General features: G+C 36.7%; 1 protein-coding gene across 6 annotated transcripts; it reads left to right on the top strand.

The window, feature by feature from the left end:
- Nucleotides 1-7,077: 7,077 nt before the first annotated feature.
- LOC110828662 (NAD(P)H oxidoreductase RTN4IP1, mitochondrial) lies at nucleotides 7,078-16,627 on the top strand. 6 transcript variants are annotated; one of them, XR_015535380.1, is made up of 7 exons: nucleotides 7,109-7,514; nucleotides 8,331-8,557; nucleotides 9,831-10,028; nucleotides 11,895-12,007; nucleotides 12,652-12,940; nucleotides 13,529-15,629; nucleotides 15,932-16,627. XR_015535380.1 is itself a non-coding variant. In XM_022061584.2 (7 exons), the coding sequence occupies exons 1-7, from the start codon at nucleotides 7,247-7,249 to the stop codon at nucleotides 14,596-14,598; spliced, it is 1,119 nt and encodes a 372-aa protein (XP_021917276.1). In that variant the 5' UTR covers nucleotides 7,109-7,246; the 3' UTR covers nucleotides 14,599-15,850. The 6 variants fall into 6 exon arrangements, 3 of the variants coding, with proteins under 3 accessions (XP_021917277.1, XP_021917276.1, XP_021917274.1); XR_015535379.1 differs by lacking the exon at nucleotides 15,932-16,627 and having other exon boundaries at nucleotides 13,529-13,729; nucleotides 14,596-15,850; XR_002542743.2 differs by lacking the exon at nucleotides 15,932-16,627 and having other exon boundaries at nucleotides 13,529-14,784; nucleotides 15,435-15,850.
- The last annotated feature ends 1,354 nt before the right edge of the window (nucleotides 16,628-17,981 follow it).

Below are 17,981 nucleotides of genomic sequence, written 5' to 3'. Positions count from 1 at the left end.
CACATTGAACAATGCTGTTATCAAAGTACTTTTACAGCACAGCTTTTACGCAAATTGTGTGACCAGCGGCCTAGCAACAAGTGACCTTCACTATAGTGTCACGGACGAAGTTAGGAGAGTGTTTTTTTTCAGGGAGGTGAACCGACTTCTGAAAAATTGTTTTGCCGTACTGAGAGATTGTTGTTGGGTTTTATTTTAAATGGTACGTCCTATTTAATCACCTAAGCTTATCTCTTCTTGTCTCCTGCTTCTGTCAGCGTCTCTTATACTTCGTCGTATCTCGATGAATACGCGTTGTAACCGAAGTCATAAACATCAAAGAAATAAATGTGTTATGACTTGAACATATTTCTTGTACTGTACTAAAACTTATTTTAGGAAACCTGCGTAACATTGAATCTGAAAGAGCGTCGTTAAATATCCTAATAATAAATCAGTCAGTATGAAGTTACTAACATTTCGTGGGGCAGAAAGCTTCTTGAGAAACTAATAGTTGTTCATCTAGTTAAGAATGTTCTTACATTCCATGTGACTCGAAGGTTCATCGCGGTATTCACAAAAGTTTGTCTTTGGTCCCTATTCTGAGCCATATGAATCGAGTTCGCTCCTTCACACTCTTTTTTTTTTTGATTCTGTTGTCAATATAGAGAATAACAAACATTCTTTCAGGAAACAATGGTAATGTCTTATGTCTGCTGGAACGTTTAGTTAGCATCAAAATATATATTATCCAAGATAGATATTAGAACGGAGAATCATGAAATGGTAACCCACGATGAAAAAGGAGGTTTTCTAATAACTTGTAATAGTAAGTGTCGGTTTAATCCGTCTCTTATTTCGGTATAGGTGAAAACTCCTCAACCACGCAGGTTTCAGTTTGATATATTGAGGAAACGGATGTAAATTGTCTTTAAATTTGACGGAACTATGAAACATAAACATTTTTTTTCAACATAATTGTAGTCTTCATCTACAAAATGTTTAAATAATGCCCTCTTATACCATCTCTGAAAGTTCATGTCAGAAACAGAAATGACTTTATTACTAACAATTAAGTGATGCTGGTAGCACGTGGTAGAAAAATTTTCAGTGTTTACAGTAAGGCTTTAACTCAAAACTTCATTATAAATTACTTTTTATATAAGGTCTCTGACGACGGTGCGTTATAATCTGCATTTCAGTAAAATTACGTTTCGAAAATTGAATCTTTTTCCATCTTCAGGTAAGAGGGGAGGACATAAAACCACTTCTAGGTCCAAAATATCACTTTTACAGAACAGAATCCATTATGGATTGTAACTTGAACGAGCTAGTTTGCAAGCAAATTTCATTTTGACACCATCATACATTGTCTATGCCTGTATAAAATCTGAACTTCATGTTCTTAAGAGGCAGCGAATTTCCTACAGGCTGAGCCAATATCGATATCTCAATAAATTCTCTGCCATATGCTATTAGTAACCGCAGAGTCCTATAATAATAGAATAATAATGGAACATGTTATAATTGTACTTAAGTTACATTCACAAAAGCCAGGAGAGTAAAAGGGAAATTAATCACGTTGTGTCGATTCTGGTGCCCTCTTTAAATGTTTTTCCATCTCTGAAACTGTAAATATTTTCTTTTATGAAAGGAGTTCGTATCAGACCGGCTGTTACTTAATCCAGTCGTGACGAGACATGTTCGCTGCCCGCTGGCGCACTCTGATAGTTGATCACGACACACCTGCGACCTCTGCACGGAACAAAAGTAAAACAAAACACGTACACTCTGACGGTAATACCGTTACTTCGTTACTTCCACCGTTGAATTCTTTACCAAGTTTAGATTAAATTTCGTAGATCGTTAAACGATGCTGTTTCAACTGAAGAGTCGAATGATATGAGAAATTATTGACGAATGTTTAGTCACTAGGGATTTGAAATAAAAAGGTTGTGGTCTAGTTTAAGGTATGGTCCCGCCATTTTATTAGATACACTAAATCAAACCATGGAGAATTAGTCGAAACATTTTAACAAGATACTAACCAAGTACAGTTCTTTCTTGGAGCTAGGCTACACCACAGTGCTTGAAATTTACGTATATTTATTTATGTCTCACTTAATGGCATTATCAATAGCTCATTTTATATAGCCACGAATGATATTAAAATTGATAAATGCACGCCCGTATAGTGAGATTAAAATTTCCGTAATCAGTTGGGATTATATTTGAAAACCTGAACAAAATGCTGATTATATCTTAAACATGAAGAGACTGGAAACTTTTGACCGAAGGACTCCCACATCCTCAACCAGGACTCATTTATGGGTCTGGTCAGGAGTGGATCGTTCATCAAATTCTAGTTAGCAGTGTTAGCCTGGCTAACATCGTGAAAGTGACAGTCGCGGAACTTTCATGTTAACCAGCTAACACAGCGAACATGAACGCTGTGTCTCTGAAGTTGGTTATTTAGAATATTTCTAAGCGTTCTTCACGCTCCAACGTGAATGAAGAACATCTTATGGGCACATCCATATGTCATTTTGTTTGTCTATCGCAAAGATGTGGTCCAGGAGTTTGCATTGTTGTACATCCATGACCTTGGGTCCCATTCATGCAAGAATTACCCAAGGCGCAATAGTGCCACAAAGACCTGCATGGTATGGTGTGAAATGTCAGTGTACTCCAAAGAGGACACCTTTCCAATCTCGTTTTTACTTAGTAGTAACTATTTACGTGACCGAATGACACTGACGAGTAGTTTGCTCTACTGCTTCGTATTCGAAAGGTCCCGGATTAAAATCTCGGTCCGGAGACCAGTTATTATGATTGAGGTTTTCCTCAGTCCCTCTAGGAAAACGATAGATTAATACGTAAAAATATCATGACTGCCATTTTATGTTCTATCCAATTCATTGTTCGTTAATTGACCTATAAATGAATGTTTTGCTATTTGGCCTGATAGCATCGTTAAATTAATATGTAAACAAAACTTGTTTATTCTGAGAAAGGTCCAAGTGCATTGCCGTATAATGCGTTCAAACCGCTCTTAAGGCCGAGTCATTGCTGAAAGTAAACCGATGGCCTGGTACGGATATTGAAGTAAACTTCTAGAGAGTTCTTACGGATTTGCTACTAGTTGGTTGTAATCATTCTTTAGAATCAGGTTTTGCACAAAATAACGAAGGAAGAGGAATGTTGGTGTCCCGTTACATAATTCTAGCGTAATATCAATTATCACAGACCTTTATTACAACTTTACCAGCCTTATACTTTCAGTTCGCTTATGAGCAGACATGCGACACTGCTCGGCTCCTTAAAGCATTGTCACGTGTGCTTCTCTGCGACCGACCCAGTTTTCAAGACGTGTTGCGAATCCCGAGACACTAACGGAAACAAGTGACGGGCCACTTTAACTGCAAGGCGGTGTGATGTACGTACATTACGTAAGTGTTTTCACCGTGCTGTTGTCGGTAGATCTCGAAGATTATTTTGAAAATTAAGCCTCCAAGGAGCAGAATACTTCTTGATAGGCTAATAGTAGCTCAGCTGGTCAACAAATTCGTCGCTTTATAGAACCCGATGGCTTGTATACGATCCAGCTACTGGATCCTGTCCTTAGATAAATCTGGTTCATAAACCATCACCTCCACCCTGCCCACTTTTTGACATCAATTTTAGATTGTCTCCGAGTGGTTCCAGTGGTATAATGTTGATGTATTCCTTTGGTGGTTTGGCCCTGTTGTGTAGACAGTCACTTTTTGCTTGTAAAGTCCATCATCTTTTAAAGCAGTATCCCATTAATGTGCCATTGTTAAATAATCAGGGAAATTACAACATGAAAATTCATTGAGACAGGCACAGAGCTCTCTGTTGGTGAACGGTAATACTATTAACCTAAAACATCGAATGAGCTATCGATACGACGTCGAACGACTACCGCGTTTTCGGCAAAGATGGGTGATGACAACTAAATATTGTCCGTAGATTACTTAAAACCGCTGAATCAACTGCAAAGCCATGCATCGCCAAATGTTATTAGAAGGTTATGTATGATGACAAGGAAAACATTGGGACGGAAATGATCGTGGACTAATTTAATGTACTACCCGGACATTTGTATGGTTGTACTGAAGACACGCGATTAACGTTTCGGTAGAAGAGCTAGTAGGATTTGAGGTTCTCACGGCGGTTGGTACGAAGATAGGTACGTATCTTCGCAGTACGCATTTACTGCCATGCATACTGCGTGCCAAGTTCATAGCAACCCTCTGAACTAATTAATCTGGCCATTAATAATAAAGACTACAGAGTTTAATCCTGGAATTCACAGGTGCCGATATATAATTTATTCCATTTCTTTGGTCTACAAGCGCCTTTAGTTTCTGGTGTCAGAATTTTGTAACAACTAAAAAAATGTTATAAATTAATTAATATTCAGTAGAACGGAAAGAATTCAGTACGATTTAAGGTTCTCATCACCCTGATGATGGAAGCGGCAATGACCTCTGTAAAGTTGGCTGACTAATATCAGACTACGTAGCGCTGTAACTCGATGGACAGCCATCATAGGATAAATGGTCTTCGGACCAACATTCAAATTTCGAATATTAGTAATTATAGGTATTTAGTTGCATGTCGTTAAGTTATTATTAGTTTTAATGCTGTTAATTGAGATTTTTTTACATTTATTTCTCCAACTCGCGCGTCTAGTATTTATTTATAGTTTCAAACCTTCAGACGCATAGAACTTACAGGAAAGTATGCGTAAGTTAATGCACCATCCCTTTTTGAAAGACTTTCTCGCACCCGCCACACAAGAAACTGCTCCAATTAAGAAACACGAGAATAATGTCCATCTGGTTGCTCTAGACCCAGATTTCTCCAACTTCCTGAACTCTCATCTGTTATGTAACAAATAAAACAAATTCTGATACCTTTCACTATCTGTACACTCTTTTTAAAGGGAAATACTAGTAAAGTAGTTGCACGCCTTCTTTAGAAAACGGGGGAAAAGTACTTATATTTAACTGCACACCATCTGACCTCACAGACCACCTAATACAGGAACGGAAAATAATGTTTTAGTTGAGGCCGATTGAGCTCAGGCTACTTTGAAGTAAGAACTTCATTAGAAGAGTTCTTTAATTAAGAAAATATGTATTTACAATAAGGATGCTTTATATATATAACCAAATGCGTACAATTTTATTATTACAATCGAAGAAACCGCGATAAATGTGGTATTTCAATTACGCGTACATTTTTAGCTCTGGCATGACTTGTATTAATACTACCACGTGCCACCTTCGAAAATTTTTTTCTAGAGGTCTTCAAATATTTATACCATGTATTTGAAGCAATAACAGAGTATGTGCATTAGACTATGCAGTTTTCTAAGAAGTGCCTCACTTTCTGAAATCATACTAGAATAACTTATTTTTGGATTAGAAATATCACATATATAAGTTTTCTGTAATCCATTACTGACGGATATTACGAAATATTAAGATGTTGAAGATTTTTTAGTGATAAACTTCGAATGTATAAAGATTCATCGAAAACGTAGTCGCGCACGAATTTTAAAATATGTAGAGCATAGTGCGAGGTGTCTGCTTTCTGGTACAGACAACTCTCGGTATACGAAAGAGTTCCGTTCGAAGACGTTGTTCGTTATGCGTTTTTGTTCGTTATGTGTACGTATCTTACATTCCTGAGCTTTTACGATACGTATCGTATACGTTAGCAGCCATTTTAAAGCATTAAAACCATGCACTAAACATCGAATGGTCTATACCAGTGGTTTCAACCTGGAGTACGCGGACCCGCGGGGGTACGCGAAGACATCTTAGGGGGTACGTGAAATTTAAAAAAATATATTATTTTATGATAAACACTGAATAATCATTAATGTAATTTATTTAATTTATTTTAGATGTAGATTATATACTGTGTATAACTTGAATTATACACCAACAACTTTGGGGTACAAAGTTGGAAGAGAAATTATATCTGGGGGTAAAAGTAAAGTTTGTCCCACTATACGCCATGTAGGCGTTTGGGGTGAGTGGCGGTATAGCTCCTCTCTTCCTTGACCTCGGCACTAGATGGGGGTGAGTGGTCAGCATCACGCCCCGGCCGGCTTTACCACCAGTACCCATTGTAGAGGAGGCTGGGTGGGCCCCAGAGCAGGTCTGGACGCAGAGGCTAGAGGAAAAATCCTCTGCCCCCGTCGGGGATCGAACCCCGGTCGTCCAGCCCGTAGCTAGTCACTATACCGACTGAACAAAAAAGGTTGAATATCACTGGTCTATACAATACGTTACATTATAATGTATATATACGGTTTATCAGTACCAGCACTACTATTTCGCTTTGGAACCATGACCGCTTAAATTTTTAAAAATATATTTTTAAGTCACCAAATGCAGAACTACAATTGACCGTCTAAGATAACCTTGACAAAGCAAGTGATGATCCTATTATATTATAATAGGGGGAATCACCGATTTCTTTTCCACGAGAAAACTTTCTACGCGGCTTGGCATGTAAACCAACGTTTGTTTACTGGCTAGATTAATTTTAATATCCAAGAACAGTTCAGTAATAATTTTCCGATAATTATTGTAATAAATACATTTTTAAAAGTTTATTGATTTAAATCTTACAATTATGTTCACTACACGTTTGGCATTTCGTTTTATGAGGAACTCTATCTATTGGCGACTTTAAGAATTTTTTTATGAATTGTGACGTTCGTTACAGCGAATGTTCGTAAAGTGAGCGTTTGTAAACCGAGAGTTATGGCGCGGCAGTTCACTTATTTTAGTTCATGTCTCTGCCAACACAGGGCGAAGCAGGTCACCTAGCTTCCAGTACTCGATGTTCCTATCCGGGTTATAGGATACCGAAGGAGGTAAACGGGTCAGAAAATTTTAGCGGGCCCATTAGTTAATACCTTTCCAACAGATGGCGCGGCAATTCACTTGTCTTTACATTAGTTCATTCCTTCACCAATACATGGCGCGGCAGTAAACTTATGCTCTTGCCAATACGTATATTGCAGGATGTTGGTATTATCTGTGGCAGGAAGGGTCTGTCACAGTTAATAAAGGTAATTTATCTCTGATGCCTGCGGTAAGAGAATGTGCTGTAATGGAGGATGGCTGTTTGATGGTATTATGGTTTTCTGTCGATAGCATTTGAGAATTTGTGTTTAATGTAATTGTCATTTTCGAATGTTGCAAAATATACTACAACCATCATGCATAAGCAGAAATTTTTGTCTCCATTCTTCAAAATAGATAGTATTAGCTGGTTTCTTTCGAAAAATAGAGGTTATTCAATGGCTCCTGAAGTTTCTAAGGAATATAACAGATCGAAAATGCTGGCATGGCAAATACACTGTTATGGAGGATTGGAAGAATTAAAACTGTCAAAAACAGTTCGAGTACCCTATATTAAAGGGCCAAATGATGTTATGATTCAGATATCTGCGTCATCGGTAAACCCCATTGATGTATTAATGATGGGTAAGAGAAAGTGATATTTGAGCATTTCAATTTTAAATATGGTATTTGGTTTCACTAGTCACCCCTTACTGATTTTTGCACCCTTATAATTGAGGTTCTTTAGATAGCAGGGTCTTATTCTTCTGCAACACAATTGTAAATATATTGTAGTACGTGTTTTAGATACACATTCCAAAAACAGAACACTTTCCAAGTTTGATCATGTGACATACTAAAATCGGTGAGCACAAAACATTTTAAATCATGTCAAAACTAGACAAATTGTCATTCTATCTTGATATGCATTTTATATTTCTGTTGGATTTTCAGTTTGCTTCATGTCATGTAGTTGGATAAGGCATAATGTCACCCTTTGCTGACCTCCATCTCACTACATTTTAGTGGCCCTAAAACCAGCCCATCACTCAAAAGTCGCCTAATTTTGCATCAGTTTTATATTGTCCTATCTATGTCATTAATAATAAAATGTGCTAAGATGCACCAAGATACCTTAATTTTTTATATCACAGTTCTTTGAAGAATCCAGTATCAGAGCAACCTTCTCTTCTCTTCTCTCTTCTTTGAAAGTCTTACTAAATTTAATGAATGGACTTTTCATACTGGAACTTCAAATATGGTTTTAATTGACACTGATAGATAGGACACTCTATATTATAGTTCTCTTTGTTCTTTCATAGTCTTGTCTGTGAATATTGTTTTATTTGAGTAACTGTTTCTTATTTTATGATTGTGGTGAATGTGTTGCATGTCTCACATTTTTATTGAGTGTAACATTTTGAAAATTAATAAATATTTAAACATGTTTTCATATTTCAGGTGGCTATGGGTCAGTGTTCCTAAATAAAGCAAGACAAGTTGAAGCTTGTAGTTTCTCTGAAATATTAGAATTTCCATTAGTTCTTGGACGAGATTTTGCAGGAAGGGTTGTCGCCAAGGGGTTAGGAGTTGGACATGATGTTAGTATTGGAGATGAAGTTTGGGGAGCTCTTCCTCCACATCAGCAAGGCTGTCATGCAGAGTTTGTGAGAGTTAATAAGTCTTTGGTAAGTGAGCATACTAATTTCATCATATGTTTAAAAGACAAGGTTGAACATGATGTTAGAGCAGTCTGTTAACAAAGTCTGGATTGCAGAGACCCTGAGAAAACACAACTGTTTCTTTACATAATAAATATACAGATTAATTTTAAAATTGTATAGTTTAAGGTCCTGATGAACATTACCATTAGTACTAAGAATATGTTATTTGCTTGGAAAAATAATGCCACTGTTTGTTGATTGTACACAAATAAGATACTGTTTACATCTAAGCTGGAGAGTTGTCTATTTGGGTCATCTTGATTAGCTAGCACATGTATGGTTTTCAACCCCAAATGCAGAAACACACAACAGACCTTACAATTTAAGGCTTTGGAGTCGGTGCACAAAACCTCCGACTCCTCAGTTTTTAAATCTCTGACTCCTTCATAAAAGCTCAGTATGTATTAATAATGGTAAACCTACTAAAATGGTAAATGGTACCATAAGACATTTCATCATCACCATGTGAATCATCGCCTACTTTTTAGACTTATAACCTATATTTAAGTATAAGTCTAATGGTTATTGCGGAAATCGGTTGATTTGTTGACAGTTTGTATTCTTAAGGTACCAGAGCCAAAGTTACAAAGCATTATTCCCACACCATGTGGCTCAACACGTCATTGAATCTCCCTAAACATGAGGCCACTGGCGGCTCTTACTGTAGCAAAAGTGTTAAAATAGTATTTTTTTAAGATTTTATATTGAGGTCGGAGTCAGTACATCTTTACCGACTCCGACTTCACAGCCCTGGTTAACCTTCCTTATGGTGGGGAAGGTATTATCAAGGATACAGGATAGGGTAAAGTTAATTTCTATTGAGTAAAATGTCAAAATTCTACAGTGATATAAAAAGTGTGTATTGTGGAGACTTTATAGATGGGATATTTTACTTTATTCTTGACATAGTACTGCAAGAAACCGACTTTAGTTGACTTATGTCAACACTATTTTGGATTTTGTTTTAAAAAATTAAATTGACATGATACATGTGCATTTGAATCAGCTTTGTGGAGGAATACTCTGTAGCTTCAAAACTGAATTTTATCACTGCTTGTGTGTTTTTTAATATAGAGTTCATCTTAATTCACTTTAATTGTTCTAACCAATTTCATGGTGCATATACTCATGTCCTAAGTTACAGGTTATGAAGGTTTGCATAATTAACCAAGTGGTCTCATAAATGATATTTTGGTGTTTGATGACCAATGTGTGAAGTTCATTTTGCTTTTTTTAGGTACATAGGAAACCTCGCACTCTGTCTCTGTTGGAATCAGCCTCTATTCCATATGCTGCCATGACTGCATGGTCAGCTTTGAAGGTGACTGGTGGTTTATGTTTGAGTCCTCCTAAAGGAAAGAGAGTCCTGATTCTTGGTGGTTCTGGAGGAGTTGGTACAGCAGCACTCCAGTTGCTGAAAGCTTGGGGAGCTCAAGTAAGTACTGTTAATAAGTGATGTGATGATTTTTCACTGCTTTTGTATGACATGTCTGTACACCAACATGATGAACCAGCTTTTTAATTGTTCTTATGCTCTCTTACTTATGGTTTACGACTCAGTATCTTTGGTTTAATGACAGTGAGGGTGGTGGGATAGCTCAGTCAGTATAGTGACTGACTGTAGCCTCTGCATCCAGACCGGCACCCAGCCTCCTGTTCAGTAGGTACTAGGGTCCTTTCCCAGGGATAGAGCATGGTCAAGGGCATGATGCTGACCACTTGCCACTATCAAATGCCAAGGTTAAGAATGAGTAATAGCTATACTTCCTCCTTCTCCCCTCCGAGTGCCACAATGCATGTAGCTGGACAGCTTTACTTTTAATGACAGCAAAAGGTAGGTCAATCTCCAGAAATGTTGCACATATCAAATATAGTGTTTTGTTTTCTGGAGGTTGATCTACTTGTCATTGTCTTTCAGCCCAAAGTTTTCTTTTATGCAGTTTATTTTAACTTCTTATGGCAATTACCAGAATCAAACCTGAGACCCTATTGGTAGTAGGTTTATGTACCTGCAGTTATACAAAAAATTAACCTAGTTTAAATGAAAAAATATTTGCTTACAAAAGACTGTATGCATCTTTTAAGCCACTAAACTCTAGAAATTTTGGAATGAAAGGTGTATTTATGAAAACAAAATTTAGATTAACCCTAAAATAATTTTTTTATTCTTTAAAAGTCATACATCCATACAAAAACCTTTTTTGAATTTAAAATACATAGTACTTTGTTACATGTGACCACCAAAATATTGCTGCCCTTGTATGCCAGCAAGAATATTTATCAGTCTCTGGAGTATTTGTAAGTTTAGTTTTATATGGTAATTCTCAAAACATGGACACACATGTAATCCATTCTCACAGTGCACACCTGCAAACAATTTGTGTAACCTTTCTTTGACCAGAAAACATGACAATGTAGCTTTTTTGCTTTGTCATACTTACCGAACCCAAAGATTCATCACCAAATTAACCAAAGCCCTCCGCCGGATCCTGTCCTGAGCCGACATAATCCAGTCTCCTTCATCTCCTATCTCCCATAGATCCTGCCTGACATTATCCCCCCATCTACGTCTAGGTCTCCCCAGCGGCCTCTTTCCCTCAGGCTTCCCAACCAATACCAGTGCAAACCTTTTGCCCCACCCATGCGTGCTACATGCCCCGCCCATCTCATTCTTCTCGACTTAATCACCTTGGGGAAGGAGTACAGATTTTTAAGCTCATCATTATGCAATTTTCTCCATACCCTATCATCTTCTCTCCTAGGCCCAAATATCCTCCTCAACACCCTATTATCAAACACCTGCCCTTTAATAATCTCTAGACTTTCATTTCATGGCTAAATTGTTTTCTGATAATACAAGTATATTGCAGTGTAGTGTTGATTCAATTAAAGTGTTTTAGGTTTGTACAGGTGTGATCACAACCCTGTGGAGCATCTTTTAAAATCGCTTCATCACGAATGATGTGGCTCAGTAACAGACAAACCCGTTTCCATTAAATTTGATTTTGGAGAACTTTACAAAGACGTGTCAAGTGATGTGAATTTTTTCTTAGATCAGACGGTTTTAACCAACATTTACCTTGGTTAATATAGCTTCATTGCCATGGTTACCAGGAGAGGGGATATCCTCCATGATGATGTAATCACATAGGCTGATACCTTGACCGTGTGAAGGTCATTGACCTCAGACAGGTCTCATGTAACTGGTGCCCTTCACAAAGGTCAAGGGTGAAATTCTGGCAAACATATTGAAGTTATTATGCTGTGCACGCATTTCCTACCTTGTGTTATTTTATATTAGGTTGTCACAACATGTCGTGCTGATGCAGTTCCTCTGTTGGAATCATTTGGAGCTGACTGTGTTATTGATTATACACACACTGATGCAGAGAAGCAGATCAGGGAAGAGGGCAAGTAAGTGTCACATTTGTGCATTTTGAATATCACAAATTATTGTAATGCGTTCCAGGTTTTTATCCAAGTGATTTGAGTCTTCCCTGTCAGTATTATTCCACCACTGCTCCATATTCATTAAGTGAGTTATTCTGACATTATTAAAAGATTGTGGAAAGACCTATTCTGCCTCTGTCAATGGCACTTTGTGACAAATGATTCTAATGGACAGTCAAGAGATGGCATTAGTTTTGAATTTGTAAAGGGAATGTAAGGGCACCATCACAGTGGCCACGTGGTCTGAGGTGTGGACCTTGTGCCGCCTGGTCACTGGGACCGTGGGTTCAAATCCCACTCGAGGCATGGATGTTTGTCCACGTCTTTCTGTGTTATGCTGTCCTGTGTACAGTTAGAGGCCTTGTGATGGTCTGATCACTTGTCCAAGGAGTCCTACTAACTGTCTAATAGTTCAAAGCTAACGAAAAATTGGGACCTGCAGATGCTCAGGGCGCTGAAGAATGGGTCGCCTAAGTATCCTAAGTAAGTATGTAAGGGCAGGTTTATTTGCCTGTTAGACTAGTCTAGCATGCATTTCTGTGGAATGATAGGATTTATTTTGTATTGATGTATCTTTGTGATGTAAGTATTTTTTTTCTTTTCTGTAGGTATAACATTATCTTGGATGCTGCAGGGTTGGGAGCAGATGCTGGTCCAAAGTATGCAGACTGTCTAAAGGACATAAACATTTCAAAATTCATAACATTGAGATCTCCACTGCTACGAAATGTTGATGATTATGGCGTGGTAGCTGGTACGATGAAGAATATAGCAGACTTGTTTGTCACAAATGTGAAAACAGGTATCATGAGTAAAAGTAGTACTGTTCGATGGGGATTTTTTCTTCCATTATCAGATGCAATCAGAGAAATTACTACATTAGTGGAAGAAGGCAAGGTAAGTCTATTTAGTTTGTTTATTACTATACAGAGAACAAGAATATATGGACATTGGATAAAGAGCAAGGAAGAAGTCACATTTCACATTCCTTACTGACGAGTAGATAAACCAGGATAGATCAGTCAATAAACTGACGAGCTTTTGACCGTATGGATTCTGTTAATTAATAAGAATGAAATAAATGATATGCTCAGTGCATGAATTTATTGATAAATAATTGTTGTGTGAAGAAAGTAACTACTGAACTTTCAGATAGATCCACAACATGATGCAGAAATAAAAGCTGATGCTAGGATAGTACCTTGAAATAGGCCATGACCATTTTTTCTCCAGTCTTTTCACATTCATCAAATATAATCATACCCTCACATCATTCAGTGCTAAGTAACTGCTGCTGTGCATACAGCATCGTTTAATAACCTATGATTAATACATCCAATGACATAAGTTTTGCAGATATCTTCATAGTGAGTTTTTTTTGAGACATTGCTTTATGCCGAAGTAGACGTGCAGTAGACCATGCACATTTACCAGCCACGTTAGTTTTGATGACTACTTATAAGTTCTTATGTTTCTGTTTTCCAGATGTGCCCAGCTATTGAAAAGGTATTCCCATTCTCAGATTTGCCAAAGTCATATGAAAGAATAAAAGCTGGTCATTTAAGAGGCAAAATAGTTATCAACATGAACGAGGAATAAAATATGTGAATACTTGATGTGATAAATACAAATATTTATACCGCTAGTTTGTATATGTATTTTAAGAAGTTTTTGTTTGAAAGAAATGTTTCCTTGCAAAATCATATTTGTACTATGTGAAGTATGTATATACACAAACACAGTGTTCAATGATAAATTGGAATGCAACTGCTACTTCCCAGCTCCTGGTAAGAACAGCATGACTCACTGCCAAGTGCTACAAGAGTCCCTGTGACAGCTGCATTCTGGTTTATGAATGAACACTGTCATTCTCTCTCTGTTATCCATTCAGCATAAAATGTGAAGATGGTTCAGGACACATATTTTTGTAAGCGAGGAAGAAACCAAATAATAAAAATGAGGCTGCATTTAATTAAAATTAACCGTTAAGCCATGATACATGACCGGTAAAGATTAAATAATTCACTAGATAATCAGTAAGTTAATCATTTAATAAAGAAACATGGCATTTTGTTACAAACTTTTCATCCAGATTCTGAAGATAGAAAATCATATTTGACTTGAAACTTTCACGGTGACTAAATGCGATAAAATCTTGTCGGGCAACTAGCCATGTCCATATGTAGCCGTAGCCTGACTCTGTATTGACACAGCTAGTCCGAGAAGATTTTTATCACATATAAAATCATGTTTTTGAATTAATCAAGATGGGCACTAATGGGCATGAGTTGATGACACTGCGACATGTTAAAAATGTAGAATTGTAGGAAGTGTACAAAGCTCATCACTATCAAGAAACATATGTACTATCCTCACCAAAGTTTTGAGTTTCAAAGACCAATTTCATAAGACTCTCTCCGGACTGCATAATTGGCAGAGAAAGTTGACAAAAGAATTAGTCAGTTCATCAGGCCAACTACAAAAACTATAAGTGTCTAATTTATGAACATTTGTATATATGAACAATGCTATTATCTGCCTTAACATTTCAGTAATCAGAATATCAGCACGTATAAATGACTCAATGCTCTCAGGAACTGCTTGCAGCATTGGGGAATCTGCAGCCTACACATCAGAGGTAGAAACCAGTTGGTGGTTTTGTATTCTCTAGGAACGTCTCTTCTGACAAAGAAAACTGCCTGAATATGTGATTTAGCCTGCTGTTTTCTACTTCCATTAAGGTACTCTGTGTGATTCTCTGACTAGACAGTGCACTGTCTTCTTCCTTCTACCCTGTAGTGCAGAAATATTTTCTTGTACTGACATTTCTGGTTCAAGGAGCAGCCTGTTTTCATCTAACATCATAAAATTAAGAAAACCTTATTTTTTAAATATCTGAATAACAGTGGTATTCAGTTAGTAGTTATATCAATAATATCGGCTTTTATCTACTCTTTTTTATCAGCCTTGTTCATAAATCTAAACGTTTTGACACGTGAGCGCTATAAAGTAGAAGCTGAATGTTGTGTAAGAATCATTGTTCAGTCATGTAGAGACAATTCTTCTCTGCTAAAGACCTGGTTTGCTGATTGTGCAGCATCTTTTAGTTGGGAAAGTGTATTCGTGAAAGTACTTGTGATTTTATATCATTATTAGTCGTTATGTACAGAGCTTATAATTATTTATTCTGCTATTATTCTTCGCTAGAAGGTTATGATATATCCTAAAAACTGATATTTTACATATATATATATATATATTTGTTAACCCTTTATAAAGCCTGGTGGTAGTTGTATGTATCACCTGCTTTCAGAAACAGTAACTCAGCATTTTGCCTATGCACTGGTGTTTTTTTAATGAATGTACTTTTTGTTTGCCTGTATTTTTACAGTATTGTACGGCTAGGTTTATAGGGACCGGACAGTGACTAGCCCTCTCCACTCAATTGGCACATTCATCGCCCTGATGACGGAGGCAGTATGACCTCTGAAACGTTGGTAAACATCTACCATACTACATGGCGCAACAACTCAGAAGACAAATCTTTAATTTACTCTATGATTGGCTGAATCAACCCATATTAGTGGTAAATGACTAGAGTACTTACACTAAGTTTTCTGTATGAAATTCTGTGATATAGTGAGTAATTGTTGAAGTGACATAGATATTTTATTGTGAAGGTAAACTAATTTAGAAACAAAACAATATAAATTTTATGACAAGTTGTCTTGTTATGGAGGTATAGTTGAATGTATCTGGTGTAGAATATATGAGTGAATGGAAATACATTGACCTAAGTGGAGGGGAGACAGCTGTTTTTCATCTGACATGCATGGCATACTGCCTAATCCATGAACGTTAATTATGGTACACTTTTATATTTTGTAGTTGCATGCTGAAGATGGTCACCTGTTAGATGATGATGACAGTTCCTGGTATTGTTGACCTTATGACGCATCTCAGGGAAAAATGTTGCGCCAATCTATCAAGGGTTCAGGGTCCAGTGGGCCTACATTTTCATGCTTTGAATAAACTTAGATGTTAAGCATTGAAGATAGTTTACTGAAAGAGGGAGTTCAATCAGGATACCTTTAGTTACACCTTCCTTCATCTAAATTAATATTCATCTTGCTGTAAATTTTAATATGAAGTAGTTTTCATTTTATAAACAACAGGATGTCGGGAAGAGAAGATCTGCACGATTGTATGGCACTGTGTACATTACTTTGACAATGAAAAATTCACAGAAAAGAAACTTGTTTTTCACTCACTCATTGAGAATGTATACTGAATAGATGTTGCCTAATATGTGGGTCAGTGTGAAGGCTCGTCCAAAGAGCCTGATGCAACATTTTTCATTGAATGTGTGTAATATTTCACAAGTTTCTATCTAGATCTGTAGTGGGTAGAAGTCCCAAATCTTTTCTGTGTATAACTAATTGCTCATTAACCTGAATGTTATTGGAATTTAAATGGTGCACAGGTTTCTCAAAAATAAAAATAAATGTAGAAGAAAAACGATTTTATTTTATATGTATGAATGGTAATTTTTCATAAACTGCAAATCAGCTGCTGTGTTTGCCATGTATGTATTATTTTTCCTCCTATCTATGCCTAAATCTTATGGAATTGTGTCTTCCATTCAGACTTTTAAACCCAAATTTTGTATGCATTTGTCATGTCTTTGTAAAAAGTACATTCCTCATATTCTGTTTTCTCTAGGATTTTATCACTGCAAAGTGTAGCATTGCTGCTGTATATATGGAGACTGGGAAGTCACCAGCTGCTTCAAAATTAATGGAAGAAAATTCCAGAATAATTAACTTCTCAACAAAACTGTAATCTGATTCTTTGAGGTTTGGTTCATCAGTTTTTAGTCGCAAGTTTTAGTGAGGGTGGGAACTAGCTCAGAAAGTATACACGATTAATATGATTAAAGAATGGCTCCAAGAAAAAGATAATAGCGTATTTCGAAAAGGAGATTACAGGAACAAAGTTCACAACCGAAAAACTGTACCGGATTTGAATGTGAAGATGGTTTCTGGGAGTAGAATAGAAACGTGGAAACTTTAGCACAACTGGTGAACGGCGCAAAGACCTGAAATTGTTTTGGCAAGAAAATTTTTCCCCAAACGTGCAATGGGACAAGACTTGTATCTATATTTAAGGAAGAACGTAATATAAGTCACGATTTTAACGTGGTATGCAAAAGATTAAACTGTATTCATTCTTAAAATGTCTTGAATGCTGTTTAACTGTCATTTGAGTTTAAACTTTTAGTTTTCCGTGTAACTAGTTTCGCTATAATAATCAGTAACACTCGATGGCATTCTATGATAGGAAGTGGACTAATGATAATAAACTGAAGGAAGACATCCTTAATAAAATCATGTTAGCAAACTGTGCATATTATGCACATATTAAACTTTTTAGATCTAAACTTATGTCAAGAAAAACAAAAATGAAAATGTATAAAAAACTAATAAGACCTATCTTGAGATATGGGTCAGAAACTTGGACAATGACTGCTGATGAAATGAATGCCCTTGGAATATTTGAAAGAAAAATTATTATGAAAATTTATGGCCCCATAAAGGAAAGAGAAAACTGAAGAACAATGAATAAGGAGATAGAGGATATATTAGAAGGTGAAGATATTGTAAAAGTTGGAAAATCTTTCAGACTGAGATGGTATGGACACATTGTAAGAATGGAGAAGGAATTAATGCCAAAAAATATAATGATAACTAATATGGAAGGAGAGGCAGTCCACATAAAAGGTGGGAAGATGAAATAGGTGATTTGAAAATTATGGGAATTAAAAATGGCACTCTGTAATTAAGGATTGGGCCAGGAGAGGAATTGTGCAGGAAGCCAAAGTTCACAGTGGACTGTAGAGATTAATAATAATAATAACTCATAAAATATGTAGTCATCT

Source organism: Zootermopsis nevadensis, unplaced genomic scaffold (assembly GCF_977971745.1).
Source record: "Zootermopsis nevadensis isolate Lab colony 2312 unplaced genomic scaffold, Znev_1.0 Znev_ptg000016l, whole genome shotgun sequence".
NCBI lineage: Eukaryota > Metazoa > Arthropoda > Insecta > Blattodea > Termopsidae > Zootermopsis > Zootermopsis nevadensis.
This window is presented reverse-complemented; position numbering and strand designations above follow the sequence as displayed.

What these genes read in the sequence shown, in the direction of transcription:
- LOC110828662 (XM_022061582.2), top strand. Translation starts at nt 7,247, where the DNA reads ATGCATAAGCAGAAATTTTTGTCTCCATTCTTCAAAATAGATAGTATT. An exon ending in TGAAAGCTTGGGGAGCTCAA is followed by an intron (nt 10,029 to 11,894) that starts GTAAGTACTGTT and finishes ATTTTATATTAG; the next exon opens with GTTGTCACAACATGTCGTGC. An exon ending in CAGATCAGGGAAGAGGGCAA is followed by an intron (nt 12,008 to 12,651) that starts GTAAGTGTCACA and finishes TCTTTTCTGTAG; the next exon opens with GTATAACATTATCTTGGATG.